Source organism: Numida meleagris, chromosome 5 (genome assembly GCF_002078875.1).
Source record: "Numida meleagris isolate 19003 breed g44 Domestic line chromosome 5, NumMel1.0, whole genome shotgun sequence".
Lineage (NCBI taxonomy): Eukaryota > Metazoa > Chordata > Aves > Galliformes > Numididae > Numida > Numida meleagris.
In genome coordinates this window covers 49481136-49496386 of record NC_034413.1, presented here as the reverse complement: position 1 = coordinate 49496386, position 15251 = coordinate 49481136, and the positions used below count along the sequence as shown (strand labels likewise).

Here is a 15251-nt window from a genome sequence, read left to right as displayed (position 1 = left end):
GCTGCGTGATCATTAGCTGTGTCTCCCTCAGGTCCTGTAAAATGAAAAATAGCATGTAGTTGTTTCCTCTCAGGTTCCTACATCTCATTCATGATTGTCTAGATCCGAAGGCAGTCCCTTCCCTGTTTACCAGTTAGCGATTCTCCTCACATGGATGGAATTCCATACCTGACGATTCCTTTAGCCCCATACACTTTCTTGTTCTCTATTTCTATATGAAGGAGCCAGAACTGTACACCATACTCAAGTATGCAAGAGTTTTACACAGCAATGTAATGAGCTATTCCACTTTGTTCTCAGTTGCTTTTGGAGTAATTCCTAACATTGTTTGCCTTCTCGAATGCTGCTGAGCGGCAAGCTAATGTTTGCAGAAAGCTATTCACAACAGCTCCCAATGATAAAGGTTAATTTAGAGTCCATTATTATGCATGTTTAGTTAGGGTTGTTTTCTTTGCTATTTACATTAGTTTGCAGTTACGGCCGTAGAATTTCTTCTGTTGTCAGTCTGCTCGCTAGCTCACTATTGTGAGGTCCTTCTGCAGCTGCTCAATCTTCACTTTGGCTCTTCCGATGAGTAATTTTGTATCATTGGGAAACTTCAGAGATTCATGGTCCTTGCAGATGGTGCAACACTTTTCAGCCAGAAGTATTCTAAATAATTCAGTCCAAAGGAGGTCTCGAAGACAGCCAATGATGTGTTTGGTAGTCAGAATATGGGGAAGAAACCAGTTTCTGGTTTGCTACTCATAATGGAGGATAGTGGTGTGCCAAATGCATGCTCCAGTGCTAACCATAAGCAGCAGTGGAGAAACAATACTAGTGCTACTACAGGAGAAAATACCTATGCATAGAGAACTGAACTATTTTACAGCCTTCTGTTAGAAGGAATGCTTCAGATAATTATGTAAGAGTAAGAATTGTCATTTGAACAAAATACTTTATCTGCTTTTCTACGTGTTATTTTCTCTTTGGTTTAAGTAGTGGGAAGTTAGGGAAAAAAAAAAACAACTCTCAACTCTGTAGGATACCCACTTAGGAATTTGACATTGAGATTGTTAGAGAACACAAAAGTTGTTTGCAACTTGACAGCTAATTACCAAATAAGCATTTTTGTCCCTGGTTTTCTTTTTCAGGTTAGTAATGGTGAGTGGCCACTTGACTGAAATTAATAGTGGTGATGTTAAATGCTGTCCTTAAGGCACGATTAAGAGTTGTGTCCTTTATCTATCTCCTTGCCCTGTTATTTATTTCATATAGGAGAAAAATAAACTTCTGATACTAAGCTTTAAGTAAGTATGAGGATTTTTACTTAACCTTTCTATGTTTTTATACTACACTTACTTTGATGACTCCCCAAATCCTGCTTGATGTTTTTCCAACCCCTGCTCTTGGAAAATGAATCTATAAAAACAATGTTACTTACTGAACTCCTTTGCTTTCTTCAACCTCATTCCAAATGATACTTGCAACATCAGCTGAGAGAATGATAATTACATGTATTTTTTCATTTGGGAAGCTTCTACTAGACTAAGGAGACTGGGTCAAGAAGAATGGGTCTGAGTGACTGACTGTCTCCCATGGGAAAAGAGCCAGGACTTTGTATGACACAGTCCCCAGTACGATCCTTCGCTGTACAGCAGTGATACTGAATCTGGGACCTGCAGTTGGAGAAATGAGGGAAAATTTAAAGCGGCATCCTACAGCCTGTTTACCTCATCTCAAGGAATAGTCTAGGCCCAGTAATTGCGTTGTCAGAACCTTGTAAATCTTCTACTACTTTTTCCATGGACTCTGCCATTTTTTTCCCCTTGTATTACTGAAGTTACCACCACCATCTCCTTCTCCTGGTCTTTCACTCCCTTTTCTTGGACACACACATCCTGTCCTGTCGGGGTGACCTGTGGCTCTGGGCTGCAGCTCTGCGCGAGCAGCCCGGCCTCCTGCCCGCCGAGGTGGGACGGGGGAGTCACGGCTGTCACGAGGGCTGTAACGGCGGATCTGCAGGAATAAAAAAAAAAAAAAAAAAAAAAAAAGCCAATATAAACCCAGGGAGCAACGTCTCGCGGTTTTCGAGAGCACCTGGCACGTCTCCCCCCAGCCTCCCGTTATCAGAGGACAAAGAGCAGCGCTGGGGCGGAGCGGAAGCACGGGGCCGGGGCCGGCGCTCACCGGAGCGCAGCCACACCGGTGCGCACGGACCCCCGCCGCCGTCCCGGCCCCGTCGCTCTGACCCCTTCCCCGCGCGGGCCCCGTGCTGCCTCTCGCGTCACCGCGTGCCGCAGCTGCCCACGTCCTTGTACATCCCCACGCAGACCTGACCGCGGCCGCTGCCCCGATGCTCGCCGCCCGCCGCCGCCCCTCTTCGTGACTCCGCGCTTCGCTCCGCGCCGTCCCCCGGCGCCTCCCATCCCCTCCGGCCGGGCCCCGAGTCCCCGCGGTAGGTGGGTGCGAGGAGGGCACCTTGGCGGCGGGCGGGGGCGGGGGGCGGCGCGGTGGGGCTGCGGCGATGGCGCGGCGCGGCTGCCCGCCCCCTCCGTCAGACGGGCGGGGAGCTGCGGCGGGCGGGAGGGAGGGAGGCAGCGGGAACGGCGGGGCGCAGCCGGCCGGGCCGCAGCGGGGATGCGCCGCGGATGCCGGAGAGGAGGTGGGCGCCGAGCGGCGGGGCGGAGCGCGAGGCGCTGCGGATATCGGGGCTCGGCGGTGCCGGTCCCGGCGAGCGGTGCCCAAGCGGGTGGCGGCGTGGGAGCGAGCCGGGGCGCGGCGGCGGGCCCGGAACGGGAGCTGGGGTTGGGTGAGACGGCGAGAGCCGCGGGCGGCCCGGTCCGGGGCGAAGCCGGGACATCCGGAGCGGCCGCGGTTATGTAACGGGCGGCGCGGTGCCGCGGAGCGCCCCCGGCCCCGCTCCCCCGTGCGCTCTGTCCTCTCCCGTGCGGAGCGGCTGGAGATGCCCCGGTAAACTCTGCTCCGTCGCGATACATAGCGGGGCCGTATGGCGAAGTTGATGCACTCTCGGGGTACCTTTGTGTTTGCAGTCTCTACCTCTCTCCCAAAAAAGCAGGAATGGCCTGCTATCGGTATTCCTAATACCTAGCAGCGCTGCAAAACCCTTATGAGCTCTTTGAATATGCGCGGATTCATTATAGCGCTGGTTTAGCAGTCATCTGATTCCCAGAAGTGCTGATGCTCACGACCATCTGACGTGGCTTTGCCATTGGCCCCTCATTTGGTTGTATTTTATAGCTGCTTTGGTGTGCTGCAAGAGCACGGTGTTGCCACTCTCTCTGAAGCCCGGCAATGCAGATGCGGTGCCAACGGCACGGCCGCTAAAAGGGCTTGCGGTGCTCCTCGGGGCCGGCCGGGAGCCCAAGGTCGGGCCGAGCTGCAGCACACCTTGCGTGGGGTGACAGCGGAGTGCCCAGTCCCGGCACGGGGCTGAGTGACAAGGTCCCTTAAATAGGCTCTCACAGAGTTGATGAAAAAGCTCTCCGGTGAAGGCGTGAGGAAATAGCTATTTTAGGAGAACAATTAACTATATCAGCTCAATTTTAATGAAACTAGTACATTTAATTGCATTCTTAACAGATTTTCTATTCTCTGGATGATTAGCTTGCAGAATGATACCAGCTTAAAGATTAACATCTCATCAAATATCTGATGGTTTGTACGCAGCATAATTGTGCTTGGTTTATATTAGCTCTCTTCTAATGACCAGCCTCCGTCCGTAGCGCTGTGGTACTCTAATTAAACCTTTTTCATCTTGGTATGAATGACATGACCTTGACCTTAGAGGTTAAGCAGTCATGGTGGTACTGGTGACAGCGACTTAGAAGTTTAACCAGACATTTATTTTCATGTACATGTAACACATGGGTTTTTCTTTCAATTTGGTATAAAAAGTTCACACAAGAGAAAGGCTGCTGTCTCTTTTCTCTCCAGTTATATACAGTAAGAGATACGTACAACCTAAACGTTTATTATTTACAATACTTGAAGGGGGTTTATATTTAAGAGGTACCTTCAGTTCTGCTGTAGTTCCTCATGCCCAGGTCTTCCACCTCCTGCAGGGCTCCCGTGTGCTCTTTCGCAGGGCCGGTGAGCCGCAGTGTAGGGCCATTGTCAGCCGTGTTTCTTGTCACTGGCCCTTTGTGTTCTTCACTCATTCATACCCTGTACATGCATGTCAGTGATGCTCCAAGTTGCTGCTTTTCTCATGTTCGTTTTGCTTCACTTCCGTGCAGGGATAAGAAAACATTGCTTGCACTTGTAGAAAGGAGTGGTTCTTTTCAAGTGTGGCTGTGGAAGGGCTGTACTACATGCACATGTGTTTGTTTGAGTGAACTGTTTATCCAGCTGATACCCATGTAACTTTGCTTGCAGGTGTTAGAGGTGCTCTGTGATCGAGCAGCCCCTTTGGACCTTTCTGCAAAGACACTGTTGCCACGGGAAGGTAAAGCCTTGGCGGGACAGCCCCCAGACTCTTGCTCTCCTGCATGTTCTGCTGGAGATGTGACTTCTTCCTTCTGCCCACGTTTGAGATGAAGGCAGAGGACATTTCCACTTTGTTTTCCTTCAGTTCTGCTGCATGCATGTGCCTGCCCCTTGTTGCCTCAAATTCCTGCAGTATAGTGCCTCCAGGTTTCTTGGTGTGACAGAAGTGAATGGCTTTGCTGTTATTATGTCCAATGCATGCAGTGTTTGCATGGGTTTTCTCTGTGTTTTTTTTTTTTTTTTTCATATATTTCTTAAGATTTCCAAGAACTTAGGTTTCTGTTATGATGTGGCTTTGTCCCAGGAGAGTTGTGTTTCCCAGGGGATGCTGACCACCAGGCCCATCCTCCCGCACCCGCTGGAGAACCCGCTGTCACCACACCCGGCATGGCAGGGGGAGATAGCAGGGGCTGTGGGAGGGATGCGTGTCTGTGTTCATGTGTGCGTGCGTACCTACAGCAGCCTGTCCTGATGGTTTAGTTAACCCTTAAGCCATATACATGGTATAGCAAAGTATTGTCCATTTCCTCCATCTTTTCTCATGTATTTCTTTTTAAACACTGAACCATTCAAACACTTTGTGGAGATTTTCTGGTGTGCTTGATGATTTGAAACATACAAACAAACGAAAAACTGGGAGGCCTTCTTTTTATTTTTTTTCTTCCCAGTAACTAAATGCTTGCAGTTTTTGAAGCTTTTGATGATGTCTGGCATGGGAAAAGGCGGCAGTTTCTGTAGATAATTTTCATGGGAAATGTTACTCTGGGTAATTGTACTTTTAAAAGGAATTTCTCCAAGAATTTCCTCCAGGGTTGTCTTTCTTTTTTAAGCTGGGTTTTAATGAGATTAAAAAAATCCCTCCCACTGGAATACTAAAGCAAATGCTTACTTTGGGTTTTGTTCTTTTTATTTTTTATTTTTGGTTGAATTCGCAATATCAAAGTTCTAGAAGTCGGAGGAAGTAGCATCAGGTATTATGTACAAATGAGAGTAAATATACTCAGGCCACATGAAGGGTGTTGTGTTTTTGGCAGATTCAAAATATGGCTTTGGTGATGGGGGAAACTCCAGTGGCAAGAGGTGTAATGGGGAGGAAGTGGTGAAATGAGGTGGCAGCTGAAGTTAGCTGAATTTGTTAAAATACTACGAAATATTAAAAATACTAAATTATAGTAGTGTACACAATATGGGTAGTGTTATTTGTGTATGTTTGCAATTAATTTCACTGCCTGCATACCTATGTTTTCCAAGCTGTAAATACAAACCTACAGCTTTCAGCTGTTTCTTGTAAGTCAGAACATACATATGTAGGCAGTGAGGAGCTTTCTTTAAATGGCTCTGTGTGTGTCCTGGTGAATGATGTTTGTAGCACATCCCTCTTTTAGGGTTGTTCCCTTCAGAAGGGCTTTTCAATGCTGGCAGCTGATAAGCTGGTCAAAGGGAGGTCAGCTAAAGTTGAAAGACGGGAAAAGAAAATGAGGGTCACGATACACAGGCAGTCAAACCAGTGTCCTTTAAGGAAAATTCTGGGCTGAATATACTAGTTAAAATAGTAAGGTAGGGAAAAAAATGAGTAATAGAAAAAAACTACTGACAACTGCTGAAAATTGGAGTTTAAAAAAGACTGGGAGGTGAGGGGTCTGGAATCATAGAATTATAGAACGTCCCAAGTTAGAAGGAACGATAATCATTGAGTCCAACTCCTGGCTCCATACAGAACCACCCAAAAGTCAAACCCCGTGTCTGAGAACATTTTCCAAAAATTTATTTAACTCCAGTGGCTTAGTGCCGTGACCACTGCCCTGGGACTGTATTACAGTTGTAACAGTCTAAAGATTAGACAAGCTTTTGCAGCGATCCTTTAAAATGCTTCAGTGCAGCAGAGAGAACAGTTGTTTTGAAACAAAATTAAATAATTTACTTGTTTTTTTTTTTTTTTTTTCTGAGTTCCTCAAAGGCGAATATATTTTAATACTAGCTGGGAGCACTTCTCTTGAAGAAAATAATGGACACATTTACTTGAGGTGTAAGGAAGGCTGCCTTAATTTATCTGTATGTTACCCTCTAACATGCCCTTTCTTCTAATATAAATACTGTTGTGTTGCTACAAAGTTTTTCTATACCACCTGTTGATTCCAGTTGAGTTAGTGAGTTATGTTTGTGCAGAATTTAAATATATATTAACATGATATACTAGATCCTTTGTGCCAGTACAGTCAGGCACGTACCTGGGACTGATTTGCTGTGAAAGATACCAAACCCAAAGTAAGGGTGTGTGAGAATGATCTATAAATCAGTTTAAAGATACTTTATCTTGGTCTGCAACATCCTTTTTCAGATGATGAACCAAAAAGTTTTCTATTAAGTAATAAAATAAGCTCAGGTTGCCTAAAGGAAAGGTCTGACAAAACCTGTGCTATGTTGTGAAGGCTGCCTGCCCAGAGGAAGGAGACCTTGGCTGCATCTGCCCAGCTGTTACTGACCTGATTAGTCCTGGATGAGCTGGAAAATGAAGAATCAATAGAATAACTTTGTTCTGTAGTCGTTGCTAACTTCACACTTCTCATAACACATTTGGGGTGAGAGACCAAAGAGTTATTGAAAATGGTGGTGACTGCTAGTTGGCCTGAGATGTGGACTATGGAGTTTGAGCTCCCTTTGATGGCTCATGCTGACAGTTAAATAAGAAAGCAATAAATAATTAAAACTTGAACAGTGGGTGGGGGGGAAAGCGTGGCACAGGATATGCACATACCTCTGGCATTTAGAAGGCAGAGCTGGAGGGGGAATGGCCTGGTGTGAGGCCCAGGTCACTAGCAAGGACTTGGACACATCCAGCTGTTGGGTGTGAATGCCATGTTCCCCTGGGTCCCTGGTGGTGGTGGTCTCCCCTGGACTTTGGTTTGTGGATGTGTTTTGCAGGATGGATAAGCTAGAACAGAAGTTTGTGGCCACCCATTGCACCCCTCCTGCTTAATAAAGCAAGACTAGATTATGTGCTACTGAGTGGTGTGTTTCTATTCTTGCAGCCACCCTGCTCTGTTCACCTGTAGCAAACCCACCATGAGTGAGCTAATGCTAAGGAGAATTTGAGTCAAGATAAGTTTCTGTGAACATCTCACAGGAATGATTCCAAGCTGGTGATTCTGCTTCCAGTTCCACCTGTTGCCTTGCAGTCTCTCTCCTCTGTATGGTCAGCCCTGTTTGTGCAGTGGGACCACAGATAGGCTTTTGACCTCCCTTCTACTATATGAGGATGTTTGTGCCTAAACTACTCAGGATTGCCTGAAACACTCGTATTCTTGTTCAGGAAAGTAACTTCTAACTCCTTTTTCCCATCACGCCTTTCAAAATGATGTTCTTTGTTTTCTGGAAATTATTGATACTGTTAGTTGAGAAATGGGAAAAAAGCAAATCCAGATATACAATGGCTCATCTTCTCAGTTTATGATCTTTGAAGCTTTGGCCACAAGATAAATGTTTCTTCAATTTGTTTTCTCTGGTAGGAAACCTTTAGGAATGTATTGGGGGCTACTTATTTTCTTTCTCTTTACTTCGAATACCGGTCAGCTGTATTGCTGTCTGGTAGTAGCTGACCTGGGAAAACTGGAAGGACAAGGTTACTGATGTGGAACTACAGAAACAGTAACAAATGTACCACATAAAAGGGCTTTCAGCTCAGAAATACAAAGCTGGAATGGTTAGGTTAGTGACAAATTCTGATTCTTTCAGAGTGGAGCAGGTCAGACAGGAGGGAAGGTGATGGCTGACAGAGGAAGACGTACTTGGTTGAAAGAAAAAGTTTGAAAATAGCTTGTTGAGATTTGAAACTGGCAGTTGGTGATAAGTCATCTTGGGGTCTGTCTGACTCCAATATGAGCATGATGTGTCCCTCTGGAAAGTAATGAAATCTCTATGTTTCTTGGTTTTAATATGTTTCTGGAGAATATAGTTGCAGAATATAGTTGCTAAAAACAGAATAGGAGCGATATGAAATGGAACTACAGGTTATTCAGAGGGTGAGTTCAGATGTAAAGTGTCAGCGTGCCTCTGGTACTGGAATGTTAGTTCTGTAGCCACACAGATTCTGTATCTGTCATTGTAGTGGTTGCTGATGCATAAAATCCTCTTCTTATTCCCCTGTTTCTGTCTAAATGAAATTTGTCTCTTTGAGTTCACATGCACTTGACAACTGTGCTTTTTCTGTATGTGTAATTCCTGGTAGCTGTGGCCAGGCAATAGCTGCCACCTGGTTTAGTGATTTTGGGTGACAAAATCGCGAGCAAAAATAACCAATTCTTTGGAGAAAAAAAAAATAATTCCTAGCCTCTCCCTAACTGTGACATGTATTAGCAGATATACTGTGGGCAACTTGTTATAAAGCATACAGTGATCTGCTGAGCAGGCTTCTCTCAGTCACTTCTGTGGCTGGCAGTGTACCTTACAGATGACACCAGTGGTCAGTTTGCTGAATATGATTCAGAGTGACATGCAATGCAAAGTCTTTAAAAAAAAAATTGTAAGGTGTTTTATTTTATTTTATTTTATTATTATTTATTATTATTATTTTATTTTTATATTTTTTAAACTAGCTGCACATTGCAGTTTGAGGAAGAAATGTGTCCCTGCCCTGGTCACCATAAGTATTGCTGTGTGACTAAACTCACAAAGAAAATGGCATGAGTGGCTTCTGCCTATAATTAATACAGTGCTGGCTATGTATTTTGCTAAATGTGATTTCTGGATTAATAGGGTAGGCTTCAGATCAGAATATGAGGATTAGAATTAGTCAAGCTGACTAACCCTCAAACCTTTCCATGTAATTTGACATGCTTTGCAATGCCTGTGAGTTTAAGGAATTGAAGTAGTTTCAGAATTAATCTAAAATATTACAACAGTTGAAGGGGTTTAAAGCACAGTAATCCTAAACTATTTAAGCTGTGATTGATGCCAACTAGGCTTCTGTGCTTTCTAGAAAAGGAGCAGTATCTCGTAACAAGGAAGTTTTATTTCTCAATGCTACCACAGGAGTTCAGTGATAAGCTAAATGTTGTTTTTCTTTCTCCTTCCTCACCTGGCTGGGGAAACCATGTTCTCTGCTCAGAAATGCTTGTGGAGGGCATGGCAGATTTATTAATTTCATACTTTAGCATCTCTGGCATTATTCCCGTGTTGAAAGCTGATCGAAACAAACTGCTCTTAGGCCGCAGCTGTCTGGAGGAACGTGTAGTTCTGTTTTCTTGGCTGACTATTGGATAGTTTGCAGTGAAAAATGTGTCATAGCTGTGTGATATAACACTGGTGAAAACACAAATGTTGGATAAATCTGTTTATAGATGGAATTTAGTTTCTCAGAAAGAAATATGCAAACTAACTTTGAAACAGATGAAGCAGGAGTCTCACCCAGTTTTTCATTAGTCTTCTGGGTTCCCAGCATGCAGATGTCCCTCTCCAGCTTTTGCCTTTAGTATCATTCTGCCTCTGCCCCTAGCAGGTTGTTCCTGACCCATTAATTAGTACACCCCTCCCAAAATCTGGGTCCTGTGTCTGAGGACATGGGTACATCCATGCGTCCAAGCCTGGCAATGCTCTAGGCCTCTCCCACCCAGCTGCCGGCCATGCATTCTGGCTTAGTGCTTATATGAGTGTCCCTGGCCCTTTCAGCAGATCCTCTGTGGAAGCCTGAGAACGGAGAGGGTGGGATTGTCAGCTCTGTAACCTGGCTTAAAGCTGGGCATTGTGTGTAGAGTGTTAGATCAAAATTGTTATGCAAGCTCCACTCATGGTGACTGCCTGAAGAAAATGAAAACATACCAAACCATTGAGAAGTCTCCATTTTGGTGCTGATTTATGATATGTTGGATCTTGTTCTGAGTTATCACAATCCAGTTGACCTGTTCAAATATATATATTTGTTCCTTTCATACCTACTGTTTTATGATAATATGGAAACCTGGCTCACTCTCTTGGGAAAAAGTTAAACAAAGGGTAAACAAAATGCTTTGAAATACACAGAGTGAACATACCAAGGAAAATCAGCTATTTCCTAGTGGACTTTATACCTAATAGCAATGTAAGGTGTCATTTCTTAATGGCAGTGATTGATATAAATTTGCAATTTCTGTTTGTCATGCTGTTGAGGTAGATTATACATCTAAACAATTCCAAAGTAGATTTAAAAGCAATGGTGCAACTTCCAAAAGTTTCTTGTTTAGAAGGACAAGTCTGAACAGAAGTAAATATTTGTATCGTGAGTTACAAAAGGTAATTCAAGCAGATCTCTCTGAAGTTTTTTCTTTTAAACAATCACAGTGTGCTGCAAAAATTGATTTTCAATTTTTCAGACTCCCACAGATTGCAGCACAGAAAATCAATGCTTTTTCAGCTAGTGTCAATTTTTTCCATTAAAGGATAAATGAGTAAGTGTAAGGCTTCCAGGCTTTTCTGAATTCTGTGCATTTACCAGACAGATGATCTTTATTTATCTTCATATTTTGTATAATGCATACTTAGTGCTTGTCATTTTATTCTCTTTGCCAACCATAGCTTGTGTTTAAGAGTTAAATACTAAAAGCATGATGGAATTGTGGTGGATTTTTAAAGCCTTTGTTCAAGCACCTCAGGCTAGGAGGATGAATGTTTCATTTGAACCATTATCGAACCAAATATGTTTCATTTGTATTATATTATTTGTTCTTTAATGAACTTTTAGATCTCCCTATAAGCATACTTTTGAAAATGCCTTTGGCCTATGCTAGAGAACATATTTTTTCCTTATCTGAAGCAAGTGTGCACTTTGCGTTTCTGTTTCCATACATTTATCAAGAGTAGCAAGGAATGGCACGATCAAAGGTAACATGACAAGTTAAGTTAAAAGTGAAAGATAGCAAATGTCAGCGTTTGGATTTTGCTCATTATTTCTGTTTTGCTAATAAGGGCATGTACACATATAAGCAGAGCACAGGAGGTAACAGTGCTTTCTCTGCCAGACGCAAGTAGAGAAATAAAATACATTAAATCAACAGTGCTCCATTCTGGAAGGAGGTGGATCTTGCAAGTAGTAATACTAATAATGACTTTGGTAAAGTTCCTCCCATGATGTTTGTTTTCAACATTGCTGCAAAGCTTGCTGTAGCATAAAATAATCTTACTTTTCAGCAATGGCTGACAGGGACTGTGTGGAATGAAGTTTCACCCCATGGTCTAAAAAACACCATAAATACAGATAGTGAAAAGAAGGCTACGTGGAGAACAACTGAACATATCCAGCAAACTGGCCTTGTTTTTAGGGAATGCAGTGCCAGAAAATTTAAGCATTTTCCACTTTAGGACATGCCTGATTGCAGTGGATAATTTAGAATGAGTTTGTATACCTACTTTCCTTGCTCAGGTGTAGTACAGGAGTGGGCTAGACAGCAAAGCAGCACCCAGTCAGGGCAGTAGCTCTAATTATGGCCTTAAGAGATGTGCCCCTCTCTACAAATATCTGTGGTTGTATGTTCTGGTTAGCAATCCTGCAGCAAGTTGAGCAACTTTTTTCAATATTTTTCATTATAATTAACATTTTACGTGCTTCAGTACATTTAGTACGGTGTTCCAGTACTTTTGTGTACACACAAGCATATGTTTCTATCTTTGTTATTAAACAGTCTAGCTATAATGGACAGTTCAGTCTTAAAGGAAAGTGCTTAAAGGAGAAAGTAAATGACAGAAAATCAAAATTAAGGAAACCATTTCCAGTGCTATTACTAGATTTAAGACAGAATACAGTATTTTGCAAGTAGTTTCAAATACTAAAACATGAAAGTTTGAAATGAATGAACAATAGACTTCAAATTCATACCAGTAATTTGGCAGTTACCCATTGTCTTGCTGAGGTTCTGGTTGCAGTTGTGTGGGACTAAAGACCAGTGCACTTTTTCGCTGTAGAGAGTTCAAAATAAAGAGTAAAGGGAAATGAAAGGAAGTAAATTTCATAATTCTTCCAAATATATGGGTGAAATCCTGCTTGGTAAAATGCAATTTGTCTTATTCAGAATGTTTGTTAAGTCAAAGAAAATAAGGATGGCTGTTTTTTTTTCTTTCCAGAACAGTGCAATTTCCATTTGGATATCTAAAGTGTGACGCTTTTCTTTTTCTTTTTAATTCCTCTCTTCTTGTTTATCTGCCTTTCAGAATGTTGCTAGTTGGGAAACTGTCCCAAAACACTTATTTGTCAGGTGTCGCTACGTAGCTCTAAATACAATTAACCCTGCAGGTTCTGTTTGTTTGGTAGACTCTGGAGAATTATTTTACTATTTTCTGATGTTGACTAATTTTGGAACAGTTATTGCATACCGGAGGGCAGTTTCTCTTCTATATAAATGGCTTTGGGCATCTTGGCTGAGATTTCTTACACATACTTGGAAACATGCTGACTTACGAGCTATTGTCAAGGTCTAGGGAGTGTAGCAAAAATAAAATAAGTTACTTAAAAAGAATGACTCTTGTCATTACAGTTGGAGTGATTTCTCCTCTAAAGAATGAAAATTATGTAACAGAACTTGAAATTTGAGAATGAGATCAAATAAATGGCAAGATTAAAAAAATATTTTATGATGTTGGGATATTCAATTGTCCTTAAGTGCTCTTTAAAAAAAGAGTCTAAGTGTTCATTCAGTGGAAGTATACATATTCGTAAAGAATTTCAACTGAAAAACTCTGAATAAGACTCGCTTTTGAGTAGAATTTGGATACTCCTCTGCAATTGAGTTCTCTGATTCAACTTTCAAATGGATATTTATTTGTAAAAGTGCAACTATTATGGCTGGCATAATACATAATAGCACAATTTTTTTTTAGTGATAACACTTACTTATAAATACATATACCACAATATATTTTCACTGTCTAGATTATAGAACACTCAGAATCAAGGTAGTCCGACAGCTTTATTCTTGTGAATTTATAAGTGCTGTGTTGCTCACAACTTGTGAATGGTAACGAGGAGCAGAAGGAAAATTTTAGCTGTATTTCTATTTTTGCTGTGCCTTTTATGGTTTTTAATATAGGAGCATTTTTAGTACTTTTGGCATTACTCTTACATGTGGTACATTTTTCAGGAGTATTCTTGTGCCCAGATGTTGATGTTGGATTATGAAATTTCTCAGTAACTAAGAGATCAGTAGACAGAATTAAGACAGACTTAAAAACAAGATGCTGTCCTTCAAACTGGGTTGTATGGCACTAGAAGTTCAGGAAGAACTGATGAATTGAGTTAAAATTTCGGGCTCAAAATGTTATATTCTTCACTGTCAGCAAAATGTGAAGTAAAAAGCTCTATCCCATTTTTCTGCTTCAGCCATAGCACATAACTGTTGTATTTCAGCATTAATATATGCCATTCCTCTGAAATAGGGAAGAGGATGCCTGTATTTTGGCCACCAGTTTTATTCATATAAATTTATCATTACAACCTGTCTGTATTTTGTTGAACCTTGCTGTGGAAAATGTACATTTCTCAACATCCCAGGTAAGAGTAGGAAGCCCTCAGACTGAGGATGATGCTTCCTGATCTGTCAAGGTAAGTGAACAAGGAGAGGAGAAACAACGAGGAGTGCATGCTGAACATGCTTTGATCAGAGGAAGTGATGGCCAGCGTGTCTTTTTAGCTCTGGCCAAGATCTCAGAGGAAATCTTGCAGTGGTTGTTACCAGCAGAGGTGGAGGTGTGGATAGGATCCTGGCACTGCAGAATTCAGTGATAGAATGCAGAAGTCTGATGTCATAATGAAAGAATGCTTAGTGTCCTGTCCTCCTCTTCAGGCTGAGATTCAGTCCTTCTAGAATTGCAAGTTTGTGTGGTGCTACATCTTCATGAGAAATCATGACAGCAGTAATTGAAACAACCAGATTTATGTTCAGCTGTTAACTGTTGGAGGTCTTTTCGTTATCCTAAACCCAGTGTAATTTAGATCACTCTTTAATCTAAGTGATAGGTACCACATATACTTCTGCTTTTGACTGTATGTCAGTACAGACTGTCCACAGAATGCTGTTCACTTTGGTGCAACTGTATTTCATTAAATTTCAGCTTACAGTCTGATACGAAAGCAATGTGACATTTACAATTATTTGTTATTTTATGCTGCATTTTAGTTTTCATTATTTTTACTCAGAGAGGTGTGTCCTCCTGCCTTTCTGCAACTCAGTATAGTACCAAGTCCTTAAAATGCTTTGTTTCAAGTGGAAATGAGTGTAGATGCCCAAGTGTAGCACAGGTCTGTAATTCTGAAGCACTCTAGCACCTTCACCTTTGAGTCCTGCTGGAGCAAAGGAAGGACTACGTGTGCTGGTAACTCCAGGGCCTGCATGTAAACATCCGTACCAGCAAAAATGTCTCCCCCAAATTTGCTCAAAATTGAAAACAAAATAGAGATGTGTGAAAGCATGTTGTAGGTGTTGTTTTTGTTTTGTTTTGCTTTGTTTTTTCTCTTTCTCTTCGTAATACCAAATAGTGCAAGGAATTTAGTGGTTGGTCACTGGAACAGGCTGCCCAGGGAGCTGGTGGAGTCGCTGTCCCTGGGGGTGTTCAAGAGACGTGTGGATGTGGTACTTAGAGATACAGAATCATTGAGTCATAGAATCACCAAGGTTGGAAAAGACCTCCAAGATCATCCAATACAACTGCCCACATAGCACCCATATTTCCCCACTAAATCATGTCCCTTATGTGATTGTAACAATTTAGAGATTTCTGTATACATGTGAAGGGTGTAAAATATG

At 42.3% G+C, this 15251-nt stretch overlaps 2 protein-coding genes across 10 annotated transcripts in view; one reads left to right on the top strand and one right to left on the bottom strand.

Moving 5' to 3' along the window:
- Positions 1477-2452, bottom strand: LOC110400109. The gene is made up of 3 exons (XM_021399737.1): positions 2170-2452; positions 1759-1998; positions 1477-1658 (listed from the first exon to the last, which is right to left on the bottom strand). Exons 1-3 carry the CDS (start codon positions 2406-2408, stop codon positions 1523-1525), a joined length of 615 nt encoding a protein of 204 aa, XP_021255412.1. The 5' UTR covers positions 2409-2452; the 3' UTR covers positions 1477-1522.
- Positions 2339-15251, top strand: part of OSBPL6 (oxysterol binding protein like 6) — a 96669-nt gene continuing 83756 nt past the window's right edge. For 3 of the 9 annotated variants that reach the window (XR_002439638.1, XM_021399723.1, XM_021399720.1), the window contains exons 1-2: positions 2542-2644; positions 4378-4447. The gene's annotated coding sequence lies outside the window, so the exon portion shown is untranslated. Of the gene's footprint in view, positions 2438-2541; positions 2645-4377; positions 4448-15251 lie in introns of those variants that run through there. The other 6 variants (XM_021399725.1, XM_021399726.1, XM_021399721.1 and 3 more) reach the window with 5 other exon arrangements.